General features: G+C 34.0%; 1 protein-coding gene across 1 annotated transcript; it reads left to right on the forward strand.

Moving 5' to 3' along the window:
- The first annotated feature begins 11,395 nt into the window (after positions 1 to 11,395).
- On the forward strand, positions 11,396 to 15,557 carry LOC145555947 (amino acid transporter AVT1I-like). The gene is made up of 3 exons (XM_081617654.1): positions 11,396 to 11,809; positions 14,050 to 14,657; positions 14,910 to 15,557. The coding sequence occupies exons 1-3, from the start codon at positions 11,659 to 11,661 to the stop codon at positions 15,429 to 15,431; spliced, it is 1,281 nt and encodes a 426-aa protein (XP_081473780.1). The 5' UTR covers positions 11,396 to 11,658; the 3' UTR covers positions 15,432 to 15,557.
- The last annotated feature ends 4,106 nt before the right edge of the window (positions 15,558 to 19,663 follow it).

The following is a 19,663-nucleotide window of genomic DNA, read 5'->3' on the forward strand; positions in this document are numbered from 1 at the left end:
GTGAAGTAGCAGTCCAAGAAAATCTCGAATCCCGGTTGTCGTATGCCGTTTACAACAAATGGCTCGAGAAATTCATGGCATGGATAGTCCTCTCCTTCTTTTATGAACTGACCATTAAGCGTAAGAGGGTACTGATCCATTGGAATTGCATTCTTTTGAATGCGAGCGTCCCTACGTGCTTTCGACTTTTCCTGGGCTCGCTTGAGATCTTTCCGAGTCGGTTCGAAACCAAGTCCGAAAGTGTCTAACTTAGGGAGGCCAGGTGACTCCAGCGGTTTTGCCATTCCTTTCTTCTTCCCTAGGGTCATCCCAAGAAAGTGTCCTTGTTTCTTCAGCATGGCGTTGACAATCATGTTGGAATGGGGGTCATGGAAAAGAGGGGTCCTTTCATCCTCCTGGATTAAGGAGACTTCTTCGTTAAAGCCCCATAAATCTTCATCATCCTCGTCGTGCTCCACATTAATAATTGGATTCTCTATGGATTTGATTCTCATAGGCGAAGCATCTATGGTGATTGGAATTCCCCCAACTATAGCTTTTACTTGTTGGTGGAGAGATGAAGGGACGTACTTTAGATCATGAAGCCAAGGGCGTCCCAACAATAAGTTGAATGAAGCTTTGATGTCTACTACTTGGAAAGTAGTAGCATGTTCTATTGCTCCTGCCGTTACATTTAGGGTAATCTTGCCAAGAGCTTGACGACGAGTGTTATCGTAGGCCCTTATTCCTTGTGTGGACGGAGTTAAATCTTCGTCCCTTATGCCGAGCATCCTCGCAGTTCTAAGTGGACAGACATTGATAGCCGATCCATTGTCTACAAGAGTCATAGGAACATTCATCCTCTTGCAAACTACTGTGAGGTTTAATGCCTTGTAATGTTTGTCACCTTTTGGGGGTAAATCTTTGTCAGAAAAGGTGATCAAATTAATCGGACTAGGAAGGTCACTTTTGAGGAAGTTGGCTAGTCCCTCAAGAGTAGTGTCAGAGTCTATCCCAATTTTTTCCAAGGCATTCATTACAGCCAACCTATGTTCTCGAGATGTTGCCAGAAGTTTCCATACATTCATCTCAACTTTTGTCTTCTTAAACTGCTTAACAATATCATTGTCTTCAATGATAGGTATGGGAACTTGTTATGTGGTTGGCATAGGCTGTGTTGAAACGGGAGGTTGCATTCTCCCAGATCTTGTGAGGACGTCTATCGATGAGTCTTCTTCAGCCCAAATGTCATCTGTGGTGTATGAGACAGAAGGTGTAGGTCCTACTACATCCTTCAGATAGACATCTTCTTCATCACTGTCCCAAACTCCATTAATGGTTGCATCCTCTTCTTGTTGAACTTGGACTAGTTTCTTTTCATCAATCATTTTCTGTACCAAATCCTTGAATTTGAAACAGTTTTCTATAGTGTGACCCCCTGATTGATGATACTGACAGTAATATTTGTCTGTCCTTTTTAATGATTCAAATGTTCTCGGTTCGAGAGGTTTGATCTCGCCACTCTCGGAGAGCATTTCTAACATTTGCGCATATGGGATCCCAATTGGAGTGTAGATTCTATTGCTCTTCTTGGGTTTTTCAGTGACTTGTAAGGGAAAATGCTTTGCCTCATAAGTCGTTCCCACTGGTGTGAATTCTCTTTTAGGTTTATCTTTCGGAAGTGGAAGCTCATCATATTTCTTATGGAGTTCGTTCATAGCTTTGAGAGCTTCGCGTAGTAGCTGCGATACCTCCCTCATAGACAGTGTGAGCAATTGTATATCTTCCTTATTTGCCGGTTCTGGAAGGTTATCCTTGACATCGGAAAAGATTTCCTCTTCTTTTTCTTTGACACGGATTTCTTTGATAGGTCTAATGAGAGATGAGGGGTCAACCTCGTTTTCCTCATCGAAGATAGCCAGGGTATGAGCGAGAGGTGCATTGTCAATGCTTGGCTTCTTACTGGCAGGGGGCAACGGCAGCTTGTTGTTGTCGATTAGGTCTTGGATAGCTTCCTTAAGCTTCCAACAGTTTTTAGTGAGATGGCCCCTACCTTGGTGATACTTGCAGTGTGCATTGGGGTTCCAATTAGCCGACCTCTTCTCAACTGGTGGGTCCCCAAATGGTCCAATAGGAGTTATAAGACCTTTTGCATTTAATCGATCAAATACGGTGTCATAACTCATACCAATAGGAGTGAAGTTCCTCCTAAATGGTTTCTTCTGTCCTTGATCGTTCATGGCAAGGACTTCTCCTAAATTAAAGGTGCTAACATTGTTTGAGTGGGCGGTTTTGGAAGAAGAAGGATTGTCATTCTTCTTTCCTTTCCAGCCACTGTTGGAGTTATTGTTGGCAGCTTTTAACTTAGCCAAGTCATCTTCAATATTGATCCCAATGTCATAAACGGCTTTGAAGGTATGGAGGTTATTTTGATATTTGAGATGCTTGGAATATTTTTCTTGGAGAATTTTGATGAACAGTCTCACAGACTCTTTTTCACTTGGCACCTCAATCATTTTTGCTGAGGTTTCTCTCCACTTGTTAAAGAAAGAGGTGAAGCCTTCATTCTCTTTCTGCTTGAGGATTTCAAGTTCCCTATGGTCAGTCTCGACTTGAATGTTGCACTTGTACCTATCAACGAAAGCGTTTGCTATGGATTCCCAGGTAGAGGTCTTTTCTTTCTCGAGAGAAAAGAACCATTGTTGGCAAACGGTCTCGAGGGATAGTGAGAACAGAGAGGGGAAAACTTTCTTATCGATACCCTTAATACTCATTATTGTTTCGAATTCTCTTAAATGAAAGTAAGGGTTGTCAGTTGCTCTGAATTATGGGATGTCGTTGGCATTGAACTTCTGTGGAAGAAGTTCTTTGTCCACCGAGACCCCTTGTGATGTAAGCTCTTGAAACTTGTAGTCGCTAGACAACTTGCTTAAACTCTCTTGCATGAGGTCCATCTGTTGCTGCTTCACGGGATCATCAATCTTGAGTGCGAGAAGCTTCAGTGTCTCAGTCACGGTAGCCAATTGGTTCTTAAGATCATTGACTTCTTCTTTTGTTGCCATTATAGTCTTAGCTTTCCTCTTACGAGCTATGGGTTTGTCGAAAAGTTGGACTTGTACGAAGAGGTTGTCTTTGATTAACCGTCCTTCTTTTCTTGACCACGCGCTGTAAATTAAACCATTTTGCGTTTTAATTACTTGACTCGAATCGACTTGACTTTACAGTTTATTTTAAGGAAGAAAAGGAAAAAGAAAAGGGTGTGCATATTTTTTGGCAAAAATAATGTACATATTTTTAGGGAACTAAGTATATTTTTTTTTATTGGAGGATTAATATCCGACTTACCCCCCCTAAAAAAATGACGGAAAAAACGCGCACACAAGACTCTCTTAAACATGGTCAAAGTATGTGTATTGGTTCAAGACCTTATTCCCCAGCGGAGTCGCCAAAAACTGTGGGGAATAAATTTCAAGCCTTAATCCCACTAGCTTGAACCCCACTGTGATCATACACTAAAGTACGGTGGCGTCCAAAAGGGAAGAAGATAGAGCAAAAGAGTCGCCAACAAGTTTTAGGGACTTGTAAACCGTTCATAGGGTGAAGGTTACACCCCTTAACGATCCAAGAGATCGTCAACTCCATAAGGTCATGAACCAAATAAGGGTTCGGGGGATGGTACAAATCCAACCTAAAAGAGATTGAACCTGCCCTAATAATAGGCCTCTACTTTATTCAGATCGTATTCATGTGCGCTTTTTAATTAACATGCAATCAATAGGTTTAACCCTAAACCTGTTTATCTATGTGGGTTGAATATTAATGCACAAATAAACTATTATTGGCGATCACTTGAATTATAATCACATTAAACCTAACAAGATTATTAATTATCTTATTAAGCTTGATTACAAGTATAGATTCCCTTTAACATGCATAAAAGGCATGATCAAGCAATAAAAAAATAAATATCAAGCAACATAATAAATAATAAAATAATCATGATCATAATAATAATCAAACAATAATCATCATAATAACAATTATATTAATCATAATAATAATCATGTGAATCATAATAATGATAATATCATCATAAATTATAACAATTATAATCATAATCATGTTCATGTTAATATTAAAGCATAATAAAAATAGCAAAATCCTATGCATGATACTAACAAGATTAATAACAAACCCTAGCATGTCACTAAGCAATAAAAATCAATTCTTTAACCCTAACATGATACTAACATGAATAAATATTAGGAAGAACATAAAAGGCATCGTAACAATCATATTTAATATTAAAGTTACCCTAGACATAATACTAGGAACAGTATAAACATGATTTCTACATCATAATATCAATTAAAACCATTAAAGTACTTACTTTGATGCCTCGTACCTCTTTCTAATAACAAAATACACACGTTAGTAACTTCAAGGAAAATAATAAACAAAACAATTAAATTAAATAATTGAAAGAGAGATTTGGGACCAAACCCTCAGAAATTAAACCTTTCACGTCTAGGGCGAAGGCAACTTCGAATATGGCTAGGTGTTTCTAGATCTTGCGAATGCGAAATTTTGTATGTGAAAACAAAGTTTAAAGAAAGAAAGAGAGAAAATAATTAAGAAAACTTGATGAGAATTGGTGAATTAAAGATTAAGAGAGAATTAAAGATTGCGAATGAAAACTGATTGTAGGTGAATGTAGATGATCCAAAACGGATTTTTTAATACGCTATTTATAGAGAAAATCAGCCAAAAAGATAAAATAAACAAAACAGAGTCTGACGCACAAAAAACAGAGTTGGCGCAAACACTGGCGCCAGCCGCCAATGGCTAGAGCCAGGCACCAGACCTGGTTCCAGGCGCCAAAGCCTGGGGTCAGGCGCCAAGCCTATTTTCAACGCGTTTTCGAAAATCAGATAAGTTTACCGTACTAGAGGATAAAATCATATAATTTCCTCGAAAATGCTATTTGATTTTGATTAAAACTCTAAAAAGTCAAAAGTCAATTTATCAATGCTAATTGAATTAGGAATGAAAAGAACCTTCTAGAAGATTCTAGAAGACTAAAAACCATTCCTAATTGCATTAGGAATGATAAATCATATTAGGCCCTCCCCAAGATCATTGGGCCGCACATAAAGCTCAAACCGGGCCCAGTTTAACAAAGTGGCCATAACTTCCTCAATATTCATCGGAATTGGGCTTATAATATATCGTTGGAAAGGTCTCTGCAAGCCCCATCCAACTACATTATTATTGGACCCATATAATAGACCAACCAAACTGGATTGGCTATTTTCTTAAAATAAGTTTTCAAAAACAGAGAGAAGAGAAAAGAAATTAAAACTATCCGCAACACTAGACTTTCCACACTTTCACTTCATTCGATCATGATTCGACGTGAAAGGTACTCATCACTGGGTTTGGTTTTGGGGAGACACAGATGGGTGTCTACACAAAATGTCGAAGAAATGTCTCTTGGGCGTCACTTTGTCTTTCACAAGCTGCAAAGCTGGCCCTCGTCAACATGGTTATGGTAAGTATCTCGGCTCATGCTATGAAATGTCTGAAGCTCCCCTAGAGCATTGCCAACAAACTAGATTCACTAATTACAAGATTTTGGTGGTCCAACAATGGGAATAAGGGCATGCACTGAGTAAGTAGGATCGTCACTCAACTCCTTAAAAGCATGGGAGGCCTGGGCATACGGGGAACCTCATGTCTAAATGATGCTCTAGTGCTCAAACAAGTTACACGAATACACCTAAATCCTCAGTTTCTGTTGTCAAGAGTGCATAAAGGAATGCAATCCTACGGTATTTGTTCGATGACTAGGCCTTATGTTCGGGTGGGAAACCCATCAATGGGGAGATCAAGCATTCAAAAGGTTTCATGTGTCTTCAAGAAAGGGTTTGCGTGGAAAGTTGGGAATGGGAAACACATTAAGGCTATAAGCATGCCATGGGTCATTTGGGAAATCCCAACTCTAGCCAAACTCTAAGAGTCTCGATGAACTGGAAGGTAAGTGATTTTATTGATAGGGACACATCCACTTAGAAGGTGGGGAAGGTAAGGGAATGCTTTGATTGGAAAAGTGCAAGATCTATCTTATCAATGGAGCTGCCTTCTACAAGTGAGGATGATTTTCTTTATTGGAAATCTCACCCATCAGGAAGATATATGGTTAAAGCTGGCTACTATTTCCTCACAAAAGGTCAAGACTTAGCCCAAGTGATCGTTACTAATGAAGATCAAAAGTTCATAAAGCTTATCTGGAGAGTGAAAATCCAATCGAAATGGAAGATCTATCTTTTTGTGGAAGCTTTATCATGATGGAATTGTAGTCAAGGTTAATTTAGCCAATAGAGGTATCCAAATTGATGATACCTGCGGCTATTGTGGGGTGGATTCGGAAGACAGCCAACACCTCTTTCGGTTCTGTAATCTAGTAAAGGAGGTCAGGGAGAATAATGTCTTGGCAATTTTCTCTTACTCTACTAGGTTCAATTCCTTGAGAATGTGGATCCAATCCTTTATCCTCTTTCGGTTCTGTTTATAGCAACTTTATGAGGACTATATGGAAAACTAGGAACGCAAGAAGTTTCAATGGTACGACAGGGGGGGCAAGCTTGGTTACGAAATTCATCGACCAAGCAATGCAAGACCACGAGACATTCACTCAAATTAAATTGAAGACTTGCATCACAATATTGCGGACGAGGTAAGGGATGGGCCTTCCCTCCCACCAGGGTTCAATCATATTCAATTGGGAAAAGAAAGGGATTTGACGACTTCATTGTGGGAGTGGACGACTCTTGGGATAAAAAGACAACGAGTGCAGGGATTGGGTGTTCAACTATGGATAATGGCGGTGTGATGAACCCAAGTGAAGGGGGAAAACATGGGGCCGCAAACTCCGCTCTTCAGTGCGAGGCCTGGGCTCGTGCAAAGGGCAAATAAGGAATTCTAGTCCTCTCAGACTCTATCTCCCTCCTCAACAATCTTTAAGACCAACTTGGTAAGGATGTAGAGATTTCTTGGATGATAAAGGATTTAAAGGAAGTAGGAGATTATTTCAAGTAATGCACCATCCTGAAAACTCAAAGAGACCAAATCCAAAGGGCAAACGATATTGCTAGGAACTGTCGTTTTAATTCGTTAATTTTTTTTTTGTAGTTTGTTTGTTCATTTGCTCTTGTCAAAAAAAAAAATCAATTGTATATGTGGTATGAATTTAATTAAAAAAATTAGTGTCATTTAATTTGGAATAAATTTCTTTTTAAAACAAAAAAAAAAAAAAAAAAAAAAAAAAAAAAAAAAAACTATAAGAGTATGGATCTTATTTTAAAATATGTTATAGAAGTTATTTAGATACGTACATACAATCAAAACATTTATAAGACACCTACACAACTTTGAAAGTTTGACATAAACAAAACTCTTGTTTTGTCTCTATCCTATATTCCTAACACAGATCTATCATAGCAAAGATTTATTCTAATCTTCATTATGTGGCATCATACATGTCATGATTAATCTTAGTAGTATCTTATGTGGCACTTAGCAAATTTGGGTTGTTAACTTGTAAAGTGTCGTCTGGTAAATGACAAACTCTCCGTCTCAATATATATATATATATATATATATATATATATATAGAAATATTCTATACGAGAAAGGTTAATATATAACTGAAATTTTTTCCTCGGAGGAGAAAGGTTAATATATAAGTGAAATTTTTTCTCTAGAGGGGTATGCACGATGCTTTGTGCATACGGATTTTTTTTAATAGAAAATGTGGAATGAATATATAGTTATTTTATAATGAACATATAATTGTTTTATAAAGAACATATAACTATTTTATACAGAATATCTAGCTTTATGTGTTTTTTTTATATCTAAAGAACATCCGTAATATTAATAAAGCACATGATAATATAGTATAGTGAACATTATTTATATTCGACTACCAAAATCCAAAGACAAAATTCAAAAAATATTTCAAAATATACAATGAAAATTATGTCACAAATAAAAAAACATTATCTAGACAATAAAATAATATGGACATAAAAGACATTACTCGTATTCAACAATATGTTCTTTTCACTATATGTATATGTTCATTATATTTTAATAGCATGTTCTTTTCAGTCTAGGTAAATATTCATTACATTCTAATATTATATGTTTTTCACTGTAACTATATGTTCATTGCATTTATGTAGTATGTTCATTCCGCCTTTTTTTTAATGAAACGTATGCATGATGTGACAGTGCATACGCCTCGAACCACTAATTGATATTCCCTCCGTTTTTAAATACTTGCTTCATTTCTCCATGTACGGAATTTTAGGAGAAATTGAAGAAAGTACGGAATAATAAAATATGAAGTTAGTAGGGTAGTTGAGAGAATAAAAAAATTATAAAAAACACAAGTAGTGGAAGAATAGGAGGAGAGAGAGTATTATGTTGGGTCCACTAAATGTGATAAATGAATTAAATATTGTAAAAACTTTCCTAAAAAGGAAATGAAGCAAGTATATAAAAATGGCCGAAAAAAAAAGTGGAGTAAGTATTTAAAAACGGAGGGAGGATATAACATTTATGAAACTTTAGAATAGAGACAATGATACAAGATAATTATTTGGTAAAACGGATATTATTATTGAATAGAATAATTGCGGTTTTTTTTTTTTTTTTTTTTTTGGCTGTCAAAAAATAAAATATGGATAATTTTTTATTTTTGTGTGTGTCTGTGAATCAGAGGGGCAAAGCCCCAAACCAAGAAAAAGACTTCAAAAGGCAAACCACACATGAACAAAACAAACAAACAAAACAAAGCAGCAAAAAAACAAAACAAAACCACCTAAAACTTTATGTCTTTATGATAGGATTGAAAGAATGCAAAGAGATTAAGATAAAGTTATTTTAGCTAGATCTTTAATTTTGAGTTGTGATACTATTTATTTTTGGTGATTAGAGAGTTATACGGGAGGTAAAAATCGATCCCTAAGTTTTCTAGAATTGGAATGGAAGGTCTAAACACTTGATCTATCCCTCATTCTCACTCGTGATACGGAGTACTATTTATAATTTTTTTTTGGTGAAAACAATTGATAAATTATGATTTACTATGTAAAACATAGTCATGTAGAATCTTGTTCGAATTGCTTAAAGGTAAATTTTTTAAAAATCTACTTTTTATAATTTTAATATTTTGATAATTACACGCATTAATTATATGTAAAAATTGCATGTGTAACAATCGTGATAAAAGAAATGTATTAACTAAAAGAATAGAGAATGTATAAATTTGGAAAACCAAAAGAAACACAAGTTCAATCCCCATGTATGATGTGTCCTCCCTCCATATCCCTTATATTTGCCTCATTTAACTTTTCACAGACTGCATTACATAAAAACTATTACTTCGTATTAATTACATATTTAAACTATTACAATAAAACTATTACAATTTAAAAACTATTACTTCGTCTTAAAACAATTTTACCTATTACTTTGTATAGTTAAATATAAAAACTATTACTTCGTATTAATTAAATATAAAAAAACTATTACAATATAAAAACTATTACTTCGTCTTAAAACAATTTTATCTCCATTTTTCATGCGTGTAAAATTATATAAAAACTATTACTTCGTATTAATTTAATATACAATAAAACGAATCCAATCAATTCTCACATGATTATACTATCACTTATAGGCTAATGATATTTTGTTTTCAAAATCTGTAAAGTTTACCCCAGTATATATGAAAAGAAATTTTGAACACATTTAATTTCTTTTACGCATGTATATAATGCATAAGTGGCAGACAAAATATTAAAAAACGCAAAATTAAAAAGGAAATTTTGACTTTTACCACCAAAAAAAATCAAAAAAATGTTTTTTACCACCAAAACTTCTAAAACTTTTATTTTACCACCAAAAAAATTTCTAAACATTGTTTTTTACCACCAAACGTCAAGAAAACCGTTAAATCTAACGATTTTAAAAAAATTCCTTCGAATTTTGTGCGCAAAAGATGTTTTTCATAGGTTTAGGGGGGCACTTTGGCCCTACGCGTCCAATTTGAGGTCAAAATTGACAAAAAATGATCGAAAATGCCTCATTTTGTATGTTCACGCAAATCGAGGTTTTTTTAAACACGCAAAACGAGGCTTTTTCGATCATTTTTTGTTAATTCTGACCTCAAATTGGGCCCGTAGGGCTAAAGTGCCCCCCAAAACCCCTAAAGAGCCTATGTTTGACACGAAAATCAAAAAATTTAGAAAATTCCATTAGGTTTTTGACGACAGGTGGTAAAAAACAACTTTTAATTTTTTATTTGGTGGTAAAATAAAAGTTTTAGAAGTTTTGGTGGTAAAAAACATTTTTTTGATTTTTTTTTGTGGTAAAAGTTAAAAAATCCAATTAAAAATCTATGGTTAAAAAATTGTTGAACTGCTAAATCGTACAAATATGCAATTGGCCATTTTATCTAGTCACACTTTAATTAATCCAAGTGCTTAATCTGTATGCCACATGACTATCCATCTAGTGAGCTGAAATTTTAATAGGCATATGGTGTATTATTCGCGAGCCTATTATGTATACACGGGGTCATGTGCCTATTAAAATTTATATCAGTTGTAATTTGTACTGAGATAATCCTTATTAAAATTTAATTTTATTGAACTTAACTTATCTGATCTTATTACATCTGAAAAATAAGATGAACAGAAAGTGTCCTTATTGACAATACACTCCAATATAATCCGACTCGATATCAAACCACATGACTAGATATATGATAGTATGAACACCCTGAAATTTGTTATATACACCCGGGTGTACCGTATACCCGGGGTCATTTGGTCATTTAATCAACAAATGAGCAAATAATATTTTTACTCATTTGTTGGTTGGATAAGCAAATGACCCCGGGTATACATAATAGGCTCGCTGAACACCCTAATACGAAGGGTCTGTTCACTTCAGCTTAATTTCATTTTAGTTCAGTTCATTAATTCAGATCCTATCAGTTCAGTTCAGCTCCTATCAACAAGTTTAGTTCAATTCAGCTTCAATCAGTTCAGTTCAGTTTAGTTCAACTCACTTCAGTAAATATGAACAGACTCGAAGTATATTTTGTACAAACGACATAATCCATGATTATCACGTTCGTCTATAGTCATATTTAGCATAAATTAATTCTTTATAAAACCTTTTATAGAAGTAAAAGTAAAGTTAAATATATTTAAAACACATAAATAATTAATTTTTAATTTTCTATTAATAGGGCATGAAATCAACAAATGAATGCCACGCTAAATAGTTATATGTGGTTATAAATATACACAAAAAAATTGTACACATACATCCGTGAAATCCTACCCTTTTCACATGTTAGCTTGAGTAAAGCTCCATTCTCTCCTCAACTACTAGTTACATAATTAATTTCATATCTTCATTTTTTTTTTTCTTTTGCTTCTTTTTTTTTTTTTTCTAGGTCATTAATTTCTCACTGCCACTATTAATTTATATAAATAAATACTCAAATCATTGTTCTCTTTTATACTTAAAAAAAAAAAAAAAAAAAAAAAAAAAAAAAAAAAATTGAAAATCAATAAATAAAAAAGTTCTCCAAGAGTGATGGAAGGTGAAGGTGAATCAAGTGCGAGTGTTTACGTTAGACAACCTCTTTTGGAGAATGATTTGCAAGATGATATTAACGTTAAGTTTGTTCAAGAAGGTGATGCTTCGTTTGCGAAGACGCTCTTCAATGGCCTCAACGCCCTTTCAGGTTTTTAATTCATCTGTTTTATGTTTTTCTTGTAATTGTGAATTGAATGATTGAATCATTATTATAATTACCTCCGTTTCTTCTTCTTCTTCTTCTTATTATTATTATTATTATTATTATTATTATTATTATTATTATTATTGAGATTGAGTGTATTAATTAAAGATCATATAAAGGGTGCAATTTCATTTTGCTACATGATTAATGAATCTAATCAATCATCATGATTTGTGTCATTTTCGCCGTAATAGAAGACATAGATATGATCGTAATAAAAGGTGTTTATTGTGTTGTTATCGTGTTGCAAAATTACACCCTTTCATGTTCTTACAGTCATGTACCATTCAATGGTCCTAGAGCAAATTTAAGTCAGTATGGAACCCGTGATCAGAGCAATAGTCTTGTTGATACAATCCATACAAGTGGCTAGGGAATTGATATTGCCACTTTTAATAATAAGATAAGAAGTCATTTTACACATATATGGCCAAATTGCATATCATTGATTGATGGAATGCTACGTACATCCGAGTGTATATTATGTAGATGGATTGGTCGATCATTAGTTTATTACAAAGTTAAGTCTTGAGGTTCATGCTTTTTTGTTTTCCCTTACATTTTTTTAAAGTTAAAGTTTGTTGAGCCTTTATGTCCATTCGGGTGCACATTATCTCCTTGAGATTAGAGCTTAGACAGGTGGGTGGTACATAGTTATATACTTATATCACCCCATTTGTCATCCCCCAATTTCTATGATGCTCTACCCTTCATAGAATACATTGAAATTTTACAGTCATACAAAAACAAAAAAATAAAGTAAAAGAAAACAAAAAAACAAACAAATAATGATAATTAACTTATCATGAACTATGAGTATGACACGTTGAATGCATCATTTTGTGCTTAATTAATAAAGTGGTGGTCTTAAAATTGCAGATGGGACAATGTAACTTGCACTATAGAATATACACATTTGGTGATTGATCATAAATATTTCAAATCAGTTGTACTGTCCCATAAAAAGTGTAATTAAATTACTTGGCAGTTGGCACAGAACTTTAGAAATTAAATTAATTTATCCTAGGAGATACTCTTTCTATTTACTTAAGCAGTGAGATCCTTCCATAAGGGTGAATGAATTCAAATTAAGTAAACTTTTTTATAGCTTACTTAATTGATTTTCCAATATTTTACTACTTGCAACAGATTTTGTCTATGAGTACTATATAATATACTTTCTTTGTTTATTAGTCACGGAAAGAAGAGATGTCAACTAGCTTAGCATTGGGGGAAGTAGTTAAGATATGTGATCAAATTATGTTTATAATCATGATTTACTCGTATGATTGGTTTTGTTAAGTCTGCTTTGTGAAGTAGTTGGCATATGATAGAAGTGTTGTAAAAAGTTTTTATTAAAGTCATGTTATGTCACAATTATGAAAGATTTGGATACTATAGTCACTTATTCCGGAGGGTGAACTTTTAGTAAGAGAGATTGAGACAACATGACAACGTGACTCATATGATCTTTGAGCTGCCTAACAGGAGGGATTAAGGGCAGTACTAATGTTGGAGTAGTGATCATCCATTTTTTTTATTGTAATGGAACTTACACTGATAATGTAACAATAATTTCTTGAGGGTGTTAGTGATGGACATGTATGTTACACATTTCCCTCTAATAAATTCATCACAGAAGTATAGCTCAATTTGAGTCTATTCCCTTGTCAAGTACATTTCAACAATCTTGGGGTGTTAAAATCCTTAAGAATCATAGAATTTCCTATGATCTTATCAAAATCGTTGCATATTCATATATATAACCTATCATAGGCATATATAAGAATTTCTTAGTGAATGATAACAGCAGGAAATTTATACTTTGTACTGTATAGTGGTTAAATGTTTATGATTCATTCAGATACATAAAATTAAATTTTCCTCTTATATAACTAGATTTCTTTTATAGTTTATGTTATTGCATTGTATGCTAATGATTTCCTCTTATATAACTAGATTTCTTTTATAGTTTAGGGTTGCAATGTTCTGTTTTGGCTATGTACTTCCTTTTATGTTTCTGTTCGTTGTTCATCTGTATGCAACGCTCACTGTTTCTATGACAACAAACTATGAAAAGGATGTTCGTTGTTCATCTGTAAATAGCCCGGATTTTGTCTTTCATTTCCTTATACTTGGTTATTTTTTACTCTGATAACTTAATTTCAAGACCTTTTGAACAGGAGTTGGAATACTATCAGTACCATTTGCTCTAGCATCAGGGGGCTGGCTTAGCTTGCCATTGCTTTTCGCCATTGCCCTGGCAGCATTTTATGCCGGTTTGCTGATTAAGCGATGCATGGAAGTTGATCCAAGTATCACATCTTTCCCTGACATGGGAGAACGCGCATTTGGGAATGTTGGAAGAACAGTTGTATCAGTGTTTATGTGTGCAGAGCTGTACTTGGTTGTAACAGGTTTCTTGATTATCGAAGGAGACAATTTACATAATCTGTTTCCAGAAATGAACTTTAGCGCCTTTGGGCTAGAAGTTGGAGGAAGAAAAAGCTTTGTAATTATTGTTGCACTTCTTATTACTCCTTCTGTTTGGTTAAGTAACATCAGTGTTCTGTCTTACATCTCTGCTACTGGTGTTCTAGCTTCTGTTGTGATCATTGTATCGGTTGTATGGGTTGGTGCATTTGATGGTGTTGGATTCCACAACAAAGGGGAGCTTCTGAATTGGTCAGGGATCCCTACAGCTGTCAGCTTGTACGGCTTCTGTTATTGTGCTCATCCTATTTTCCCAACCCTTTATCACTCCATGAAGAAAAGGCATAACTTCTCAAAGGTAAACTTTCCCATCTAGCTACAAGTCATTCAAATTTGGTTTAGTTTGAGTCATATTTTCGGTTGTCATTTGGTTCTGTTTTAGATTGGTGTGGATAGTATATGTTTAAAGTTTGAGGTATGGTTGATTCGAGTAATTCAGATTCAGATAAGTTTTGCTACAAGTCACATTCACTGTAATAGTCCAATCAATATTAGTATACATCTTTCTTGCTTTTCATAGTTTATTTACATATGATCCTTGTTTCTGCAGGTACTATTACTATGCTTTGTCTGCATGACCATCAGTTATGCATCCATCGCGATATTGGGCTATCTGATGTTCGGTTCAAAGTTGGATGCAGAGATAACTCTGAACCTTCCGATTGGGAAACTGAGCTCGAAAGTTGCAATATATACCACATTGGTCAGTCCACTTTCCAAATATGCACTGATGTTAGAACCAGTTGCAAGTGCTACTGAGAGCTGGTTTCCGAATTACCACAAAAAGAGATCCTTCAAAATTCTCATCCGAACAGCTCTGGTTGCTAGTCAAGTTATTATAGCATTGACTGTTCCTTTCTTTGGACATCTTATTTCTTTGGTTGGAGCATTTTTAAGCATTACTGCTTCGATCACAATTCCATGCTTGTGCTTCTTGAAGATTTCAAGCTCTAGCGTTGGAAGAGAGCGTTCTATAATCATCGCGATTATAGTGTTTAGTATATTGATTGCGATATTTGGTACCTATACCTCTTTGGTACATCTTATACATGGTAATGTCTTGCCATACTAACCATAATTTGTATGAAATTCTATGAAAATATTGCCCTTTTTTTTTTTTTTTTTGCACATTGTATTTTTAGTGTATGCAAACATAACTTTATCCCAAGTTATGAAGTTTTTCCCCAAAAGTGTTACAACTAGGCTAGTTGACACTCGGATCACTCTACACAACATATTGGTTGTATAAATTTTGCTTTAGGTTTTCATATAGAAGATCTAGATTATTGTATCTTTTAGATCAAGTATATGAATGACAAACATACAAACTTTTGATTGAGTTCGTTGGACCAGCAAGAACCCTGGTTATTTACAATTTTACAAAGGATTTTTTTGTCGAAACTACCTAATAAAAGTCAGATTTTGTGAGAAACTACCTAATAAAAAATTTATTGTAATAAACCACCTAATAAAGGTAAAATGTTGTAAAAAAAAAAACTACCTAAGAAAAACTAAAATGTTGTAAATTGTATTTTAAAGTGAATCAACGTTGTAAATTAAGTAAACGGTGGAAATTCGGTCAAAGGTAATATCTTTTTTTTTTTTTTTTTTGACAAGAATATCTTAAAACATTTTACCTTTTTATTAGGTAATTTCTTACAACATTTTTTATTAGGTGGTTTCTCACAAAATTTAGGTTTTATTATGTAGGATCTCACAAAAAGACTTTTTACAAATAATAACACTAGTTTTAACATTCAATTCAAGGTTAAAAAGTGAGACTGTCAATATAGATTATAGATTAATTATAGAAAGAGTTGAGCAGGCAATTGTGTGCAAGTAAAATGGTGATAAACAAGATAGCTATATATAGAGAAGCAGGAACATGATTTTGTTTAATTTGACGAGAAATACAAGCTAGGTAATTCATTAATCAAGGTACAAAGTCTTTATATTATGTATGAGGAGAATTTTGAAGGAAAATATTTTTCCAATATAGTTCACTTTACAAATTTTTGTATGCGGTTGGCCACATGGTATGACAGGGGTTACTTGTTGGGTGTTACTGGTTTTGTCAGGGGTTACCTGTAAGTGTTACTTGTATTCTGGGGTTACTTATATGGGTGTTACTGGTTTTGGTCAGGGGTTATTTGTAGGGTGTTACTGGTTTTGTCGGAGGTTACTTGTAGGTGTTACTTATATTCTGGGGTTACTTGTATGGGTGTTACTGGTTTTGGTCAAGGGTTACTTATTGGGTGTTACTGGTTTGGTATGAAGTTTCTTGTAGGGTTCACGGATCGGATATCCGAATACTCGGATATCAGAAATTAATATCCAAATCCGATTTGAAAATTCCGGATATCCGATATTCGGATATCCAAAATTTTCGGATCGGATGCTTCGGATATCCATTATCCAATATTAAGAAAAATTGTTATGACTACTTTCTAAATGTCACTAATTTTACCGTTTTTTTATCGCTAAGTTGCACAATCTAATATATATATAAAGGGGAGTTTTTTCCTGAGTTTTTAGAGAGCCACGTAGGATTTAATTTTTTCAGTACGCCGCGTAGGAATATAAATTTTAGTGGTAGCCAATTAAATAAGAGATTATTAATTTCTATTAGAATTAATTAATTCAAATGCCATGTAAGCAAAATTAACGAATGATATTTTTAAGTTTAAATTAATTAAATATAAATAGGGTTTTTCTAAGCTATACCCCTAAGGTATTCGAGTTTCTAAGGTGTACCCATGTTTTTTCAAGTTTCTAATTAAGTTGTGCCCCTCAACTCACTACCATTAATAAATGGTACCCTCTTTGGGACTTCCACATCAGCTAAATTTAACTATAAATTTAATAGAAAGATGATAAAAGGTAAGGAAATGGTAGGAGAAAGAAATCTTAGCCACCGCAATCCTAATAATGAAAATTGAAGCCACGAAATCACACTCTCAAATAACTTTTAAACAACTAATAAGGGTACATTTTAGTATTGATAAGGAATTGAAGGGCACAGTTTAGAAACTTGAAAAAGCATGAGTACACCTTAGAAACTCGAATACCTTAGGGGTATAGCTTAGAAAAACCCATATGAATATTATCTTTTGATATTAGAAATTTTATCCAAATATGTAAAAAATTAGCACATAAATACAAAAAAAAAATTTAAAAATTTCAAACAAATATATTTTAACAAAATAGTAGTCCTTTTGCAATAAATATTATCATTTAATATATTAAGAATATTATAATAAGTTAATAATAAAAGGTTAGTTTTATATGAACAATTAAAATTATTTATATATATTTCACTATTTTAGGCTTTATATTTCGGATATCTTTCGGATATCGAATATTTGAAATTTTGAAAATTAATATCCAAATCCGCATTTGATATCTGCCTTTTCGGATCGGAGATCCGATCCAAGATTATCAGATTTTCAGATTCTCGGATAGTTTTGTACATGCCTACTCAGAATACAAGTAACACCTATAAGTAACCCCACGATACAAGTAACTCATACAATTAACCTCATAATACAAGTAACTCATACAAGTAACCCCGGAATACAAGTAATGTGGCTCCGCACTAAAAAAAACCTTTGAATTCACTTTAATAGAAAACTAGTTCTTTTTTTGACGGGAAATAGTGGCAGACTTTATTAAGCAGCAGGGGGGCTGAAATCAGCCATTACAAGCTCCATAAGAGCGCTTGGGATGTAACACCCCAATAATTCTCTCTTTAAAACCTGTGAAAAACCTGTATATAACCTGAACAATTTCGAGAGAATTACTGGCGTGCTACCACCACGTGTTCAAACGTTAAGGCTATCTCAGAAATTAGCAGCGGGAAATTAAAACAGTTATAAATAAACTTCAAAACAAAAGGATTAAATCAAAATGAGTGTTACAAGTTGGAACCATTAAGACCCTTATTCAAAACCCAATAAAAGCAGTAAGTGATTAAATCCAATGTTCAAATAAATTCAAACACAAAAGATAGTGTCGAATAAAATCGAATTAAAATAAATTCAAACTTACAAAAGAAATAAAATGCAAACAACCAACTCTCTACTCAAGATCCCACAACCCTGATGAATGCTGCATGTTTAAGAACCTGTGGTTATTCTGCTCCCCAATATTACAAGTGTAAAAATTGGATCGTCATAGGGTCATTGAAAGGCGAAGGCCATGACCAAAGAAAGACACACACAAAGGCACACAGCCAGCAAAGTTGAGTCGTACATACAAGCTGCGAAATAAATTAAGAAAATACCTAACATGCTACTAATAACCAAGCATAATCATCATTAAATACAGACTCAACTCATGACTCAATTTTCAAATTTACATAAAACCTCGCTAATTGATATTAACTGACTCATTTATTTATTTCATTGGATTTAGCAGTAGACAAGGTTGTCCACCCCATGTCCCATTTGGAACATCAATAAAAGAAAAACCCCATGCCTCCTTTCGAAAACATCAATAAACATCCAACGACCACGGACGCGACTCCGTGACCGTAGTTAGTATGAGATCTCACCTAACTCCTAGTTTTAGAAAAATAATATTTGAAATAGGAGACTCGTAGATCAGACGGCCTCGATAAAAGTACACGGCTAATACCCCATGTACCCCAACCCCTGATTGTCATTACTCCAGATGTGCACCAATCCAGAGTTTTATTGCTCATCCATCTTGCACTTTACGTGATTTACAGATTTAGACTTGGTGATGACTCATATACATTACAATACAAACATTCCAAATACAATTCAATCAAACATGGCAAATTCCCGATTTAAATTCTTGATTTATTAGTGACAAACAACATTTATTAATTATTCCTTTACTACCTCGGTGTATAACACCTTGAGTGCATAAGGCACCCCAAAACCTTAACCTCGTCTTACAAGACTTGAATTCCTCCTTTACTCATCATGTTTGCATAATCATGAATGAGTAATAATTTAATCTTTACACCAATCACATACCTTTGCCTTTAAGCGCACCTTGCATAACTAGAGCACAAATAATACTTGCAATATAAAATAGTGCACGTAATACGAAATTCACAATGTATAACCAAACAATTTAACTCAGTCATCCCTATACATGATACTAAGTTCTCGATCCGTCCTTAAACATGCACCTAAAAGCAAGGTTTCTTAACTTGTACGTACCTTGAGCAAACGAATTGATATGCCACTTTACTAACTAGAAATCACCTTCAATAAACTCCTCTCCTAAACCAAATAATAACATCTCAATCAATACATAATCAATCAAATTTAC

The sequence above is a fragment of the Chenopodium album genome, chromosome 8, assembly GCF_948465745.1.
Source record: "Chenopodium album chromosome 8, dcCheAlbu1.1, whole genome shotgun sequence".
NCBI lineage: Eukaryota > Viridiplantae > Streptophyta > Magnoliopsida > Caryophyllales > Amaranthaceae > Chenopodium > Chenopodium album.

What these genes read in the sequence shown, in the direction of transcription:
- LOC145555947 (XM_081617654.1), top strand. Translation starts at nt 11,659, where the DNA reads ATGGAAGGTGAAGGTGAATCAAGTGCGAGTGTTTACGTTAGACAACCT. An exon ending in TGGCCTCAACGCCCTTTCAG is followed by an intron (nt 11,810 to 14,049) that starts GTTTTTAATTCA and finishes CCTTTTGAACAG; the next exon opens with GAGTTGGAATACTATCAGTA. An exon ending in AAAGGCATAACTTCTCAAAG is followed by an intron (nt 14,658 to 14,909) that starts GTAAACTTTCCC and finishes TTGTTTCTGCAG; the next exon opens with GTACTATTACTATGCTTTGT.